This window comes from Nilaparvata lugens, chromosome 12 (assembly GCF_014356525.2).
Source record: "Nilaparvata lugens isolate BPH chromosome 12, ASM1435652v1, whole genome shotgun sequence".
NCBI classification, from domain to species: domain Eukaryota; kingdom Metazoa; phylum Arthropoda; class Insecta; order Hemiptera; family Delphacidae; genus Nilaparvata; species Nilaparvata lugens.
The window spans coordinates 33,302,172-33,316,196 of NC_052515.1; the positions used below are offsets into that span (position 1 = coordinate 33,302,172).

Genomic DNA, 14,025 nt, shown 5'->3' on the forward strand with positions numbered 1-14,025 from the left:
GACGGAATGAAACATTCCCAAATAATTTAAAATAGCTCAAACTTTACACTATTTTCTCTTTATTTTATTTTGTGTTCAATTTTCTAGTTTTTCGAAATTTAATTTAAACGTGACTATGACTACGTACAACCATAGAGAAACGATAGCATAAGTAGATATCCCATGGTATAGGGCGTTTATGTCGCAACTTTTAGTGTTATCCCAAGCCGATAGTTCACATAGTTCTTTCCTATGCAGCTGTGTGACGCTGGTAGTCTCTCAAATTGTGACGTTCATACACTATCACTCCAACAAAACAGTGAAAATTGACAGTAATCGGCTTGAGATAATAGTAAAAGTTGCGACATAAATTCCCCATACCATGGGATATCTACTTACACTATTGTTTCTCTATGGTACGACTACGCCCCGTTTTGGAAAGCCAATTTTCTGACTTTACTATCAATAAAGTTCTCTATAGTAAGAATCACTTCAAACTGACAGAATTGTTTGAATCGTAAGCAATGATTCTATTTATGAGCAATGCTGACAGTTAGTGGTGTATCTCACTTTAGAACTATTAGGCCCGGTTGCACAAAAGAACGTTAAATTTAACCGTGATTAATATTTCGCAAGAACCAATCAGGCCTTTTTGATAAGACGGCATCTCTAATATAATTAGCCAATTAGAGAAGGCCTTTTTGATAAGACGGCTTCTCTAATTAACCAATCAGAGAAGGCCTTTTTGATAAGACGGCATCTCTTATAATTAACCAATCAGAGAAGGCCTTTTTGATAAGATGGCTTCTCTAATTAACCAATCAGAGAAGGCCTTTTTGATAAGACGGCTTCTCTAATTAACCAATCAGAGAAGGCCTTTTTGATAAGACGGCTTCTCTAATTAACCAATCAGAGGCCTTTTTGATAAGACGGCTTCTCTAATTTATTCTCGTGGAGTTAATAACGGTTGAAATTTAACCGGCTTTTGTGCAATCGGTACTTGGATGGTCGATGGATGTTTACAGATAGATGTAATAGATGGTCGTTGGAGATAATTTGAAAGTACAATCAAGTTTATTATTATCCACAAGCTATACTGAATTATTAGAGAAATGGATGATGCATTGATGATTGAATAAAAAAATAACGATTTTTAATGAATTCATTGATGGAAGGATGAGAAATGAATAAGTGCACTCAGGAGATCTTTTACAATATTAGTTTCTATCTGAGTGTATATATTGAACAAACTATACTGGACTTCAGGTGGGTTTTGAACATTCAAAGGGTAGAATGATTTATATGAAGATTCTTTGTTGGAGTGAAATGCATTCAACATCACCTATACAAAAGTATTTTTTGTAGAATTGAAATGTTTTCAAAATCAACTTATAAGCTACAATAGTATAATTTATATTAGCAATCACAATTGAAAGCATACAGTTTTTCAATTAATTGAAGTACTCCTCCATAGAAAACCAGATGAACATAGGCCTAATAGTACCATAATAGTCTTCAGAGGAAGACCTTCCTTCTGACCCTACTCCACGAACCCAAAAGAAGTCTTCAAATTTCTGATGCAATATGGAGAAGCTGCAGCTTCTTCAAAAGAAGGCATTGCGGATCCTTACATACAGTGACTTCATTGCTCATTGTCGATCCATCTTCAGACGCCTGAAAGTGCACACCATCTTCGGGCTGTACATACTGGCCTCGCCGCAGTGAAGATGAACAGGGCTAACATGATGAGTAGGTGTCAGGTGCATTCATACGGTACCCGCGGAAGGCTACAGTTGGAGATTCCACGCTGTAGGTTTTCAAAGGTGAAGGACTCTTTCCCAGTGTTGGCACTCAAAGTGTTTAACCTGCTGCCGGGCTCGGTGAGGGATCTTCCTATAGGTGTTTTCAAGGTGGCTGATTGAAAGAAGCTATTAAAGTGTCAGTGATTTCCTTGGGGATAGCTTTGAGGGACTGTGATGCCACGACATCTTGATTAAAGTTTTTTATTTCTTTTTGACGCAATTAATCCGGGAACACCTGGCTAACGATCAAGACTGGATTATTTAGATGTGAATTTCTTTATACGTGTCAAAATCTGTGCAGTGTAAGCGGATAATGGATTGAGCTGCTTTATATACACAGTACCTAGCTTACTTGTGATTTTCACTTGTAAAAACAAACTGCCAGTTCTCTGATGGAAATGAGCTCAATGAAACTTGAAAGCGTTAGGGCCTATACGTAGGCCTAATCATTAAAGACAGTGTAATATTAACCAAATCAAAGTATTAATGAGCTCTAAGTAGCTTTTACAGAACAAAAGTGCAAGGGCTTTTAACACCTCTATCAGGATTTACACATTTTCTCGTTGAACAAGAGTTTTTTCATTGTCAATAGATACTTGGAATTTTATTATTTAATCTGTCTTGTGAAACCCAAGTTACTATACCCTATTAAAGCAAATATTTCAAACATATTGATCAATTGGAAAAATAAAGTATATTAAAAGAACAATAACAGGAATATTTTATAGTAAAAAAGTATACTCAGAAACAATAATTATGTGTGCGAAGCACTTTTGAAAAGCCCGCTTATGAACGAGTTCCGGTCATGAATTTATATAATGTAAAGCATGCCTATCAAATTCAATTCAGTTAATAGTACCAAATCAGAAATATTTTTTTATAAATATTTGAATAAAAAATAACGATTTTTAATGAATTCATTGATGGAAGGATGAGAAATGAATAAGTGCACTCAGGAGATCTTTTACAATATTAGTTTCTATCTGAGTGTATATATTGAACAAACTATACTGGACTTCAGGTGGGTTTTGAACATTCAAAGGGTAGAATGATTTATATGAAGATTCTTTGTTGGAGTGAAATGCATTCAACATCACCTATACAAAAGTATTTTTTGTAGAATTGAAATGTTTTCAAAATCAACTTATAAGCTACAATAGTATAATTTATATTAGCAATCACAATTGAAAGCATACAGTTTTTCAATTAATTGAAGTACTCCTCCATAGAAAACCAGATGAACATAGGCCTAATAGTACCATAATAGTCTTCAGAGGAAGACCTTCCTTCTGACCCTACTCCACGAACCCAAAAGAAGTCTTCAAATTTCTGATGCAATATGGAGAAGCTGCAGCTTCTTCAAAAGAAGGCATTGCGGATCCTTACATACAGTGACTTCATTGCTCATTGTCGATCCATCTTCAGACGCCTGAAAGTGCACACCATCTTCGGGCTGTACATACTGGCCTCGCCGCAGTGAAGATGAACAGGGCTAACATGATGAGTAGGTGTCAGGTGCATTCATACGGTACCCGCGGAAGGCTACAGTTGGAGATTCCACGCTGTAGGTTTTCAAAGGTGAAGGACTCTTTCCCAGTGTTGGCACTCAAAGTGTTTAACCTGCTGCCGGGCTCGGTGAGGGATCTTCCTATAGGTGTTTTCAAGGTGGCTGATTGAAAGAAGCTATTAAAGTGTCAGTGATTTCCTTGGGGATAGCTTTGAGGGACTGTGATGCCACGACATCTTGATTAAAGTTTTTTATTTCTTTTTGACGCAATTAATCCGGGAACACCTGGCTAACGATCAAGACTGGATTATTTAGATGTGAATTTCTTTATACGTGTCAAAATCTGTGCAGTGTAAGCGGATAATGGATTGAGCTGCTTTATATACACAGTACCTAGCTTACTTGTGATTTTCACTTGTAAAAACAAACTGCCAGTTCTCTGATGGAAATGAGCTCAATGAAACTTGAAAGCGTTAGGGCCTATACGTAGGCCTAATCATTAAAGACAGTGTAATATTAACCAAATCAAAGTATTAATGAGCTCTAAGTAGCTTTTACAGAACAAAAGTGCAAGGGCTTTTAACACCTCTATCAGGATTTACACATTTTCTCGTTGAACAAGAGTTTTTTCATTGTCAATAGATACTTGGAATTTTATTATTTAATCTGTCTTGTGAAACCCAAGTTACTATACCCTATTAAAGCAAATATTTCAAACATATTGATCAATTGGAAAAATAAAGTATATTAAAAGAACAATAACAGGAATATTTTATAGTAAAAAAGTATACTCAGAAACAATAATTATGTGTGCGAAGCACTTTTGAAAAGCCCGCTTATGAACGAGTTCCGGTCATGAATTTATATAATGTAAAGCATGCCTATCAAATTCAATTCAGTTAATAGTACCAAATCAGAAATATTTTTTTATAAATATTTGAATAAAATAAATAAAATTTTGAAATTAATTTCAATTAGTTTTGGTAATACATGTCAACAATATCAAGTCATCACAAAGTAACGCGAAAGGCGAAAACCAAAAAGGCAGTAGGCACTAGGCAGCCATTTTCTTTTGTGTTGTCGGACGTCTACCATAAGTAGGTGAGTTTTTGAATTATAAATTTTATCCGTTTCAAATACATCTATTTTATTTCATCTGCATGTAATTTAATTTCTAAAATTTTTAATTAATCTTTCTGGTGGTCACTATAATAATTTTATGCCAAGTATCTTATAAAAATATTAAATTCCGGTATTTGTTTTCACGTGTTAGCTAGACAGCAATCTGCTCTAATTCAATTTTTGTGGATGTTTAGTAATAAAAATTGCTCTTTTTCAGAAAATGGTGAAGCCAAAGGGTGATAAGAAGGGCAAATCTGCCATCAACGAAGTCGTTACTCGCGAATACACAATTAACCTCCACAAGAGGTTACATGGCGTTGGCTTCAAGAAGAGGGCTCCCAGAGCAATCAAGGAAATCAAAAAATTCGCCATGAAACACATGGGAACACCTGATGTACGAGTAGACACACATCTCAACAAGCAAGTCTGGTCAAAGGGTATCAGGTACGTCAATTGTTGCAAATTTAATCTTCTTATTACTTTTCAACTACACCTAACCTAAACTCACAATTTTCTGTCTTTAGTCATCTGTTGTTGGAAGCTATACCTGATTCATTATTGAAACCCTACAATCCTAATATTATATTGTGCCTACAAAGTTATAACAGGCTTGGGTGAAGTTTTGAAATATTTTAATTTAATTCTAGGGTACCGTATTTTGAGTTTAATCGATAAAAGTTTTATGAACTTACAGCCTTCAAACCGATTGTTGCGCACAAGTGCATAATTAGTTGGATAGTACAATAGTTTTGTGTTTGAATTTATAGAAGTTTCGATTTTATTTATTTGTGTAGGTAGGCTAGTGACGCTAATAATTAGAAATCATTCATTTATTTTATAGATTTTGTGTTTCTAAAATGAACCGCACACTAAAAAATTTTTTATCCATGCACAACTTTTTAAGAATTTGTTGTCCATTTCCTAACCTTCCAATTCGTCAATTGAGTTTATTGGAGTGTGATAGTAAATCTTTGCTACAAAAACATAACGTAACCGTGCAAAAGTTTGAAATTATTGAAAAACCTGACGACCTAGTAAAACTGAAACAGACTTTCAAAGCTCAAGAATATGTAATCAAGGCTCAAATCTTAGCTGGCGGTAGGGGTTTGGGTGTGTTTGACAACAATTTCAAAGGCGGTGTCCATTTGACCAAGGATCCTGAAAAGCTTGAAGGTTATGTTGAAAAAATGTTGGGGCATAGATTAATTACAAAACAAACTCATGAAGAAGGGATTCTGGTGACAAAGGTTATGATAGCTGAATCTGTTAATATTAAACGGGAAACTTATTTTTGTATTTTGTTGGATAGACAATATGGCGGCGCTGTTATATTGGCTTCCCCCGACGGTGGAACTGCTATTGAAGAAGTTGCTGAAAAAAGTCCCGAATTGTTGAAACATTTTCCCGTTTGTATTGTTGAAGGTTTGGGGGATAATGCTGCAAAAGATATTGCTAAGTTTTTAGGGTTTAAAGGTGTGTTTCATGATAAAGCTGTTAATGAATTGAAAGCTTTGTGGAAGTTTTTCGTGGATTTTGATGTGATTCAATTGGAAATCAATCCTTTTGCTGAAACTGATACAAACGACGTTTATTCAGTTGATGCCAAGATTCAGTTTGATGATAACGCTGAATTCCGTCATGAGGATATTTTCAAACTGGCGGTCACTGGAGAAATGGATCCCCGTGAAATTGAAGCTATGAAGTACAACCTGAATTATATTGGGCTTGAGGGAAATATAGGGTGTCTAGTAAATGGTGCAGGGTTAGCTATGGCCACAATGGATATTATTCAAATGCATGGCGGTAAACCTGCCAATTTTTTGGATGTGGGTGGCGGGGTGACTGAGGATAGAGTTGTTAGAGCATTCATGATTCTCACTTCTGATCATCAAGTGGAATCTATTTTGGTGAATGTTTTTGGGGGAATAGTGGACTGTGCAGTTGTGGCACAGGGCATAGTGAATGCGTCAAAGACAGTCAAATTGAAAGTGCCTCTTGTGGTGCGTATTGAAGGCACCAATGTGGCGGCTGGCAGAAAAGTGTTTGAAGAATCGGGGCTGGCGATTCAGTTTGCGTCAGACCTGGATCAAGCGGCCAAGTTGGCTGTTGCTAGTCTCAATGTTAAATGAAGGTGAAATAATAGATAATAAATATGGAAATAGTATGAGCAATAGAATACCTTGACGTTTTTCAATGTATATTGTAAAGGAAATCACTATTGTGCCTATTTTCCGGCAGTCGCGCTGTTGTAAAAAGTACAACAGTGTCAGTTTTTTGCTGCGCAAAACTATTGAATGGGGTAATGTCAGTGAATGAGTCATTTATGCATTCCAAAACTTCCCCCCCCATCACTCCACTGAGTTGCAGTATCAACCAAGCAATGGTTCAGTCTTAGGGTGCCATTTAGTCGCGACAGTGCATAAGTCGCACTGTGCATAAGATAGGGATAGACTGTACACGGGGACTGTGAACGAACCAATAACACAGAATTGGTGGCTTTACTTGGTGTATCTTATTGGGCTATGAAATGGTAATCATCCAAATGTTCATAGGCGTAATAATCCAAGAAGATGGGAAAAGTTATTATACAATTGATTAATATGTTTTGACAGTAAACAGAGTACATAACACTTGGAAAATTGGATGTTGTAAAAAGTACAACACGCGACTGCTCGTGTGATCTTAACTTTCCTCAATGTATACTGTGAAGCAAATCACTATTGTACCTATTATTTATAGTTTTTTTAGCAAATAACTATTATGGATCTGTTCTCAATCATTGATATTTTTGAAGCAAGATTGAATGGTGGGGAATTGAATAAATTAAATAAATTTATTGACTCAAGAATTTGGTTTAAAAATAGAATATTGTCAATAAAAAAATCAACTATATCTGTTTAGGCATAGAACAATATTAATCAATTGATTGATTACTGTCGTGTTAAGCTATCGATAAGATAAGATCCCCATGCACCTGCTACACTCGTTGTAAAGGTGCGTACAGACTTTCGCTCTGCTCCGCAATCGAACGTTACTCGAGCAGATCGATTGATGATCAACGGTGGAGCAAGAGTGGAACGCGAGAAGAGCGTGTTATAGAGGTCGAGCTTTGCAAGTTCCTAGGTCAAACCAATAGTTGCGAATGCGTGGTCAACGTTTTTGTTTGTAATGTTTGTTAATAGTTACGATCTCTTTGTTAGCAAATAAAATTATCAAAATTAATTATTATTAAATTGAATAATATAAAGTTATAAAAGCATTTATTGTAATAGGTACCGGCATATTTAGAAGAAAGAAGCCGAACTCCCAACCAAGCCTTTCACCTTTTATAATAAAACATTGAAATAAATGTAATGATCATAACATTTATTATACAAACATAATGTATTATTAGGCTACCCAGCTATCCCCTGCTCAGAATATTTTATTTAGTTTTGTCACCCGATCAGCTGGATTGAACGTATCACATTTGTGAGGTTAGGTTGTAGCGAAGTCAACGATAAGAAAAGAGCGGAGCGATCATCCTTCGAACCTCTATCGAACCCTTGCGTAACATCTCACGTAACGTTCATGATCGGAGCGATTGCCGAGCGTGTTCGAGGCGCGAATATCTGTACGCATCTTTAGAGTGACAGCTTTGGAAGCATGATTCCTTCAAATATGTCAAATGTCTAATGTCAATTTTTTCTCAATGATTTATCAAGTCTTGAATCATATCGGATTTGTTTTAACAATTTTTTACCGTCCTTATAAATTAAACATAACTTGGCAAACAGATTGTGTGCTGTGTTTCTGCACACATTGAACGTTTGCCATGTTTCATTCAATCTGATGGAATTTACAAGGACGGCAAACGTAAGTCCAAAAATCTATGTGTGTAAGTACACATCGATTTGTGAACTTACGATATCTTGCCGTCATTTTATAAATGACGTCATTTTATTAAACATAGTTTGGCAAACAGATGATGAGTTCATGTGTTTAACAAGTCCCGTTTAATCTGGTAGAATTTATAAGGATTTTTTGCCGTCCGTAAGAAATTGACAGATTAAACGAAACTTGGTAAACACATGAACACATAATCCAAGCTTTGTTTTCAAATCTAATTGAATTTATAAGGACGGCAGGATATCGTACGTCCGAAAATCGATATGTGTGTGTGTCTACATAGACTACTTATCTATTTATAATTTATTATTATTAAACGAAAATCCAAATTAAATTATGCTATTTGCAGTAGCAGAAGTCTTCGGGGTAATTTACAGCATTTAATTTGGATTTACGTTTAGTAATAATTATTAATTCATTAGCATATTTGAATAAATGCAATATTTCAGTAATTTCCATTCTGTATACTCTTTTTATTGACATTTTTGTAGCAAATAACCAATCCATCAATTTTCTGTCGACGTTTTTGGGTTTATTAACAAGGAATGCTTGTTGTGTTGCAGAAACGTTCCATTCCGCATGAGGATCCGACTGGCGAGGAGACGTAACGACGATGAGGACTCGCCCCACAAGCTGTACACCCTCGTCACCTACGTGGCGGTCGCCTCCTTCAAGCGGCTACAGACCGAAAATGTCGACGCCAGTCACGAATGATAACTTTTTTATCAATAAATTACGTTACATTTAAGTAGGTGCCTTGTTTTCAATCGTTGCCTTTATATGTTTTTCTATATGTCGGTTTTTAGTGGTATCAGAAAGCTCAGGGTAGAGTTTAAGGCACGCTACACACAAATCAAATGTATTACTCAAATTTCATACAAAATATTTACAAAAATATAGAGCGACAAATTAATAAAAACCATATGAAAACTTGTAAAACTTTTCAAGTTATGGTCGAAACTAGTCGTTGAAACATTTTAAAGTTTTTAATAATAGAGGGTACTACAAGTTTTTTCATATTGTTTTTATTAATTTGTACAAAATTAGCCAATGTAAGTGAAGTGTTTTTATAGAGTGACAACTTTACAAGAAAACAGGATACTATCATAGAGAAACAATAGCATAAATATATATCCCATGGTATAGGTCGTTTTATGTTCTAAATTTCAAGCAGATTAATGTCGACTACAGTCTATTATTACTGCTTTGGCTGGGTGAGAATTTAAGAACGGTACAGTATTAGAGACTACCAGCGTCACATAGCTTCACCAAAAACTACTACTAGGACTATCGGCTTGAGTTGACAGTGAAATTTGGGACATGAACGTCCTATACTATGGAATATCTTGTGCTAAATTTTCTCTAAGATACTGCCATAGAGAAACAATAGCGTAAGTAGATATCCCATGGTATAGGGCGTTTATGTCGCAACTGTTACTGTTATCTCAAGCCGATTATTGTTGATTTTTACTGTTTTTACCGGGTAAGAGTGTATGAACGGCATAATATGAGAAACTGCCAACGTCATAATCCCATGGTATAGGGCGATTATGTCGAAACTGTTACTGTTATCTCAAGTCGATTATTGTCGATTTTTACTGTTTTGACCGGATAAGAGTGTATGAACGACATAATATGAGAGACTGCCAACGTCACACAGCTTCACAGGAAAGAACTACGTGGACTATCGGCTTGATATAACAGTAAAAGTTGCGACATAAACGCCCTATATCATGGGATATCTTTTTATGCTATTGTTTCTCTATGATACTACTCACAAAAAGTACAGTAGTCTAAGTTAGATTTTCGCGAATATGAGTCAGATACTATGTATTTATCATACAAAATAGGATCTTAGTAGCGTCAACTAGCTGCTACGAGATTTAGAAATATCATTTACATTTTGAGTTGCAGACATTTTCAATTCAGCATTCCAATAATAGCTAGTGGGTGCTACTATAGTTAGGTCCACGATATAATGGCAGTGGGAAAGATAGCAGAACAACGTTGCCGATCCTCTGTCTTGTCAATGCCTTCTGTAGACGGTAGCTGATACAGGTCTACTGATGCAATATTAACTGTTCATTCTCCTTTAAAATAATCAATTATATTTTATAAAGCAGGAAATAATATTTCTCAATAATTCCATAATGATTGAGATGAAATATTTCGTTAATGGATCAATTCTACATTGCTCTGGCAACAGAGCAAAGCGAGAAAGAGGTAGCGCTATCTGCTTCGTTGAAGAATAGACAAGGATAGCAATACCATTGCTAATCAACACTGCCCTTATAACGTGGACCTCACTATAATATCCCTGTGTGTAGCGTGCTCAACACTTGAGTTTTAATTGTTATTGGTTTTTTATAGGTTCATTTGAAATGTAGTTTTTACGGGTATCTAATTCTGGGTAGCCTTAGCCTATTAACATTTCTGCCTATAAAGAAAATCATTGTGTTACATGGAAGTGTTAAATTCTTGGTAGAATGGACAAGTGGGAAAACGACCATTAAGAAATAATGGTATTATTTCACTGATCAGCTGAAATGTTAGTAGAAATTATTTGATAAGAGATACTTTTGAAGTTGAAAAACTTACTGTCAATGACGACGTTTCGACATGTTGTTCTTCAGACTAAAGGTGGGCGCACACAGATCGTCATCGGACGGACGGCAGGTCATTCAATTGAAAACAATGTATCAAATCTAATCGTCCGATGACGATCTGTGTGCGTCTACCTTTAAGCTGCGTTTACACCAGAATGCTAATAACTTAATCCTTATAGATTCTATTAGATTGAACAACTACTTATCATACACATGGTGAACATTATGTGTTTGTCAAGTTCCGTTCAATCTAATAGAATCTATATGGATTAAGTTATTAACATTTTGTCAATAACTGGTGTAAACGCAGCTTTACGTTGTTACTGCTAAAAAGTAAGTATAGTGTTTCCCCTTCAAAAGTGTTTCTAATTCAAAGTTTAAATGGATGTTGAAAATAATGGCTTTACAACGCCGTAGAAATTCATTTAAACTTGGGTATTAGATACGAGTAGAAGTTGATGGGTTGAGGTGGAGGTGATAATGAGGTAGATAATATTCTTGAAAAACGTCAGTCCCAATATTCGATTCATTATTACTGTTTAATAATTCTTATTATAAACAGTGATAACCTAATCCATTATTATATCTAGATAAATTGATGTTTGAAGTAAAATCACTTTGCTTATATGGGCTACTTGATTAAAATAAAAATTTTTAAAACCCTTTTATTAAAACTTTTGAATATTTTAAAGTTTTTAATAGAAGGGTACTACAAGTTTTTATATTATTTTTATTTGAAGGTACAATATTAGAGACTACCAGCGTCACATAGCTTCACCAAAAACTACTACTAGGACTATCGGCTTGAGTTGACAGTGAAATTTGGGACATGAACGTCCTATACTATGGAATATCTTGTGCTAAATTTTCTCTAAGATACTGCCATAGAGAAACAATAGCGTAAGTAGGTATCTCATGGTATAGGGCGTTTATGTCGCAACTGTTACTGTTATCTCAAGTCGATTATTGTTGATTTTTACTGTTTTGACCGGGTAAGAGTGTATGAACGGCATAATATGAGAGACTGCCAACGTCATAATCCCATGGTATAGGGCGATTATGTCGAAACTGTTACTGTTATCTCAAGTCGATTATTGTCGATTTTTACTGTTTTGACCGGATAAGAGTGTATGAACGACATAATATGAGAGACTGCCAACGTCACACAGCTTCACAGGAAAGAACTACGTGGACTATCGGCTTGATATAACAGTAAAAGTTGCGACATAAACGCCCTATATCATGGGATATCTATTTATGCTATTGTTTCTCTATGATACTACTCACAAAAAGTACAGTAGTCTAAGTTAGATTTTCGCGAATATGAGTCAGATACTATGTATTTATCATACAAAATAGGATCTTAGTAGCGTCAACTAGCTGCTACGAGATTTAGAAATATCATTTACATTTTGAGTTGCAGACATTTTCAATTCAGCATTCCAATAATAGCTAGTGGGTGCTACTATAGTTAGGTCCACGATATAATGGCAGTGGGAAAGATAGCAGAACAACGTTGCCGATCCTCTGTCTTGTCAATGCCTTCTGTAGACGGTAGCTGATACAGGTCTACTGATGCAATATTAACTGTTCATTCTCCTTTAAAATAATCAATTATATTTTATAAAGCAGGAAATAATATTTCTCAATAATTCCATAATGATTGAGATGAAATATTTCGTTAATGGATCAATTCTACATTGCTCTGGCAACAGAGCAAAGCGAGAAAGAGGTAGCGCTATCTGCTTCGTTGAAGAATAGACAAGGATAGCAATACCATTGCTAATCAAACACTGCCCTTATAACGTGGACCTCACTATAATATCCCTGTGTGTAGCGTGCTCAACACTTGAGTTTTAATTGTTATTGGTTTTTTATAGGTTCATTTGAAATGTAGTTTTTACGGGTATCTAATTCTGGGTAGCCTTAGCCTATTAACATTTCTGCCTATAAAGAAAATCATTGTGTTACATGGAAGTGTTAAATTCTTGGTAGAATGGACAAGTGGGAAAACGACCATTAAGAAATAATGGTATTATTTCACTGATCAGCTGAAATGTTAGTAGAAATTATTTGATAAGAGATACTTTTGAAGTTGAAAAACTTACTGTCAATGACGACGTTTCGACATGTTGTTCTTCAGACTAAAGGTGGGCGCACACAGATCGTCATCGGACGGACGGCAGGTCATTCAATTGAAAACAATGTATCAAATCTAATCGTCCGATGACGATCTGTGTGCGTCTACCTTTAAGCTGCGTTTACACCAGAATGCTAATAACTTAATCCTTATAGATTCTATTAGATTGAACAACTACTTATCATACACATGGTGAACATTATGTGTTTGTCAAGTTCCGTTCAATCTAATAGAATCTATATGGATTAAGTTATTAACATTTTGTCAATAACTGGTGTAAACGCAGCTTTACGTTGTTACTGCTAAAAAGTAAGTATAGTGTTTCCCCTTCAAAAGTGTTTCTAATTCAAAGTTTAAATGGATGTTGAAAATAATGGCTTTACAACGCCGTAGAAATTCATTTAAACTTGGGTATTAGATACGAGTAGAAGTTGATGGGTTGAGGTGGAGGTGATAATGAGGTAGATAATATTCTTGAAAAACGTCAGTCCCAATATTCGATTCATTATTACTGTTTAATAATTCTTATTATAAACAGTGATAACCTAATCCATTATTATATCTAGATAAATTGATGTTTGAAGTAAAATCACTTTGCTTATATGGGCTACTTGATTAAAATAAAAATTTTTAAAACCCTTTTATTAAAAACTTTTGAATATTTTAAAGTTTTTAATAGAAGGGTACTACAAGTTTTTATATTATTTTTATTTGAAGGTACAATATTAGAAGGTTATTACAGTAGTAGCAATGAGATTCTATGGACTAATACTTGATTGAAAACTGATAGAAGGCTACCTGAACTATTAACTAGTAGTTCTGTGAACAGTAGACCTCACGCAGTATTCTCATCCACAAGTACCTGATTGAAACTATAGACATTATGGAAATACAGCAATAGACTGGCTTCTCCATACATCTGTGTAATCACATGTCAGCTGATTTATGATGAATAATTCTATAGTCTGATTTTTACTCTAA

At 35.1% G+C, this 14,025-nt stretch overlaps 2 protein-coding genes across 3 annotated transcripts; both read left to right on the forward strand.

Annotated features, from left to right (window-relative positions):
• The first annotated feature begins 4,127 nt into the window (after positions 1 to 4,127).
• Positions 4,128 to 9,049, forward strand: LOC111053170 (60S ribosomal protein L31). 2 transcript variants are annotated; one of them, XM_039439381.1, is made up of 3 exons: positions 4,128 to 4,389; positions 4,628 to 4,854; positions 8,862 to 9,049. In XM_039439381.1, the coding sequence occupies exons 2-3, from the start codon at positions 4,631 to 4,633 to the stop codon at positions 9,010 to 9,012; spliced, it is 375 nt and encodes a 124-aa protein (XP_039295315.1). In that variant the 5' UTR covers positions 4,128 to 4,389; positions 4,628 to 4,630; the 3' UTR covers positions 9,013 to 9,049. The 2 variants fall into 2 exon arrangements, with proteins under 2 accessions (XP_039295315.1, XP_039295316.1); XM_039439382.1 differs by having other exon boundaries at positions 4,282 to 4,385.
• LOC111053168 (succinate--CoA ligase [GDP-forming] subunit beta, mitochondrial-like) lies at positions 4,865 to 6,717 on the forward strand. The gene has a single exon (XM_022340019.2). It carries the CDS (start codon positions 5,268 to 5,270, stop codon positions 6,537 to 6,539), a length of 1,272 nt encoding a protein of 423 aa, XP_022195711.1. The 5' UTR covers positions 4,865 to 5,267; the 3' UTR covers positions 6,540 to 6,717.
• Positions 9,050 to 14,025: the final 4,976 nt, after the last annotated feature.

What these genes read in the sequence shown, in the direction of transcription:
- LOC111053170 (XM_039439381.1), top strand. Translation starts at nt 4,631, where the DNA reads ATGGTGAAGCCAAAGGGTGATAAGAAGGGCAAATCTGCCATCAACGAA. An exon ending in GTCTGGTCAAAGGGTATCAG is followed by an intron (nt 4,855 to 8,861) that starts GTACGTCAATTG and finishes GTTGTGTTGCAG; the next exon opens with AAACGTTCCATTCCGCATGA.
- LOC111053168 (XM_022340019.2), top strand. Translation starts at nt 5,268, where the DNA reads ATGAACCGCACACTAAAAAATTTTTTATCCATGCACAACTTTTTAAGA.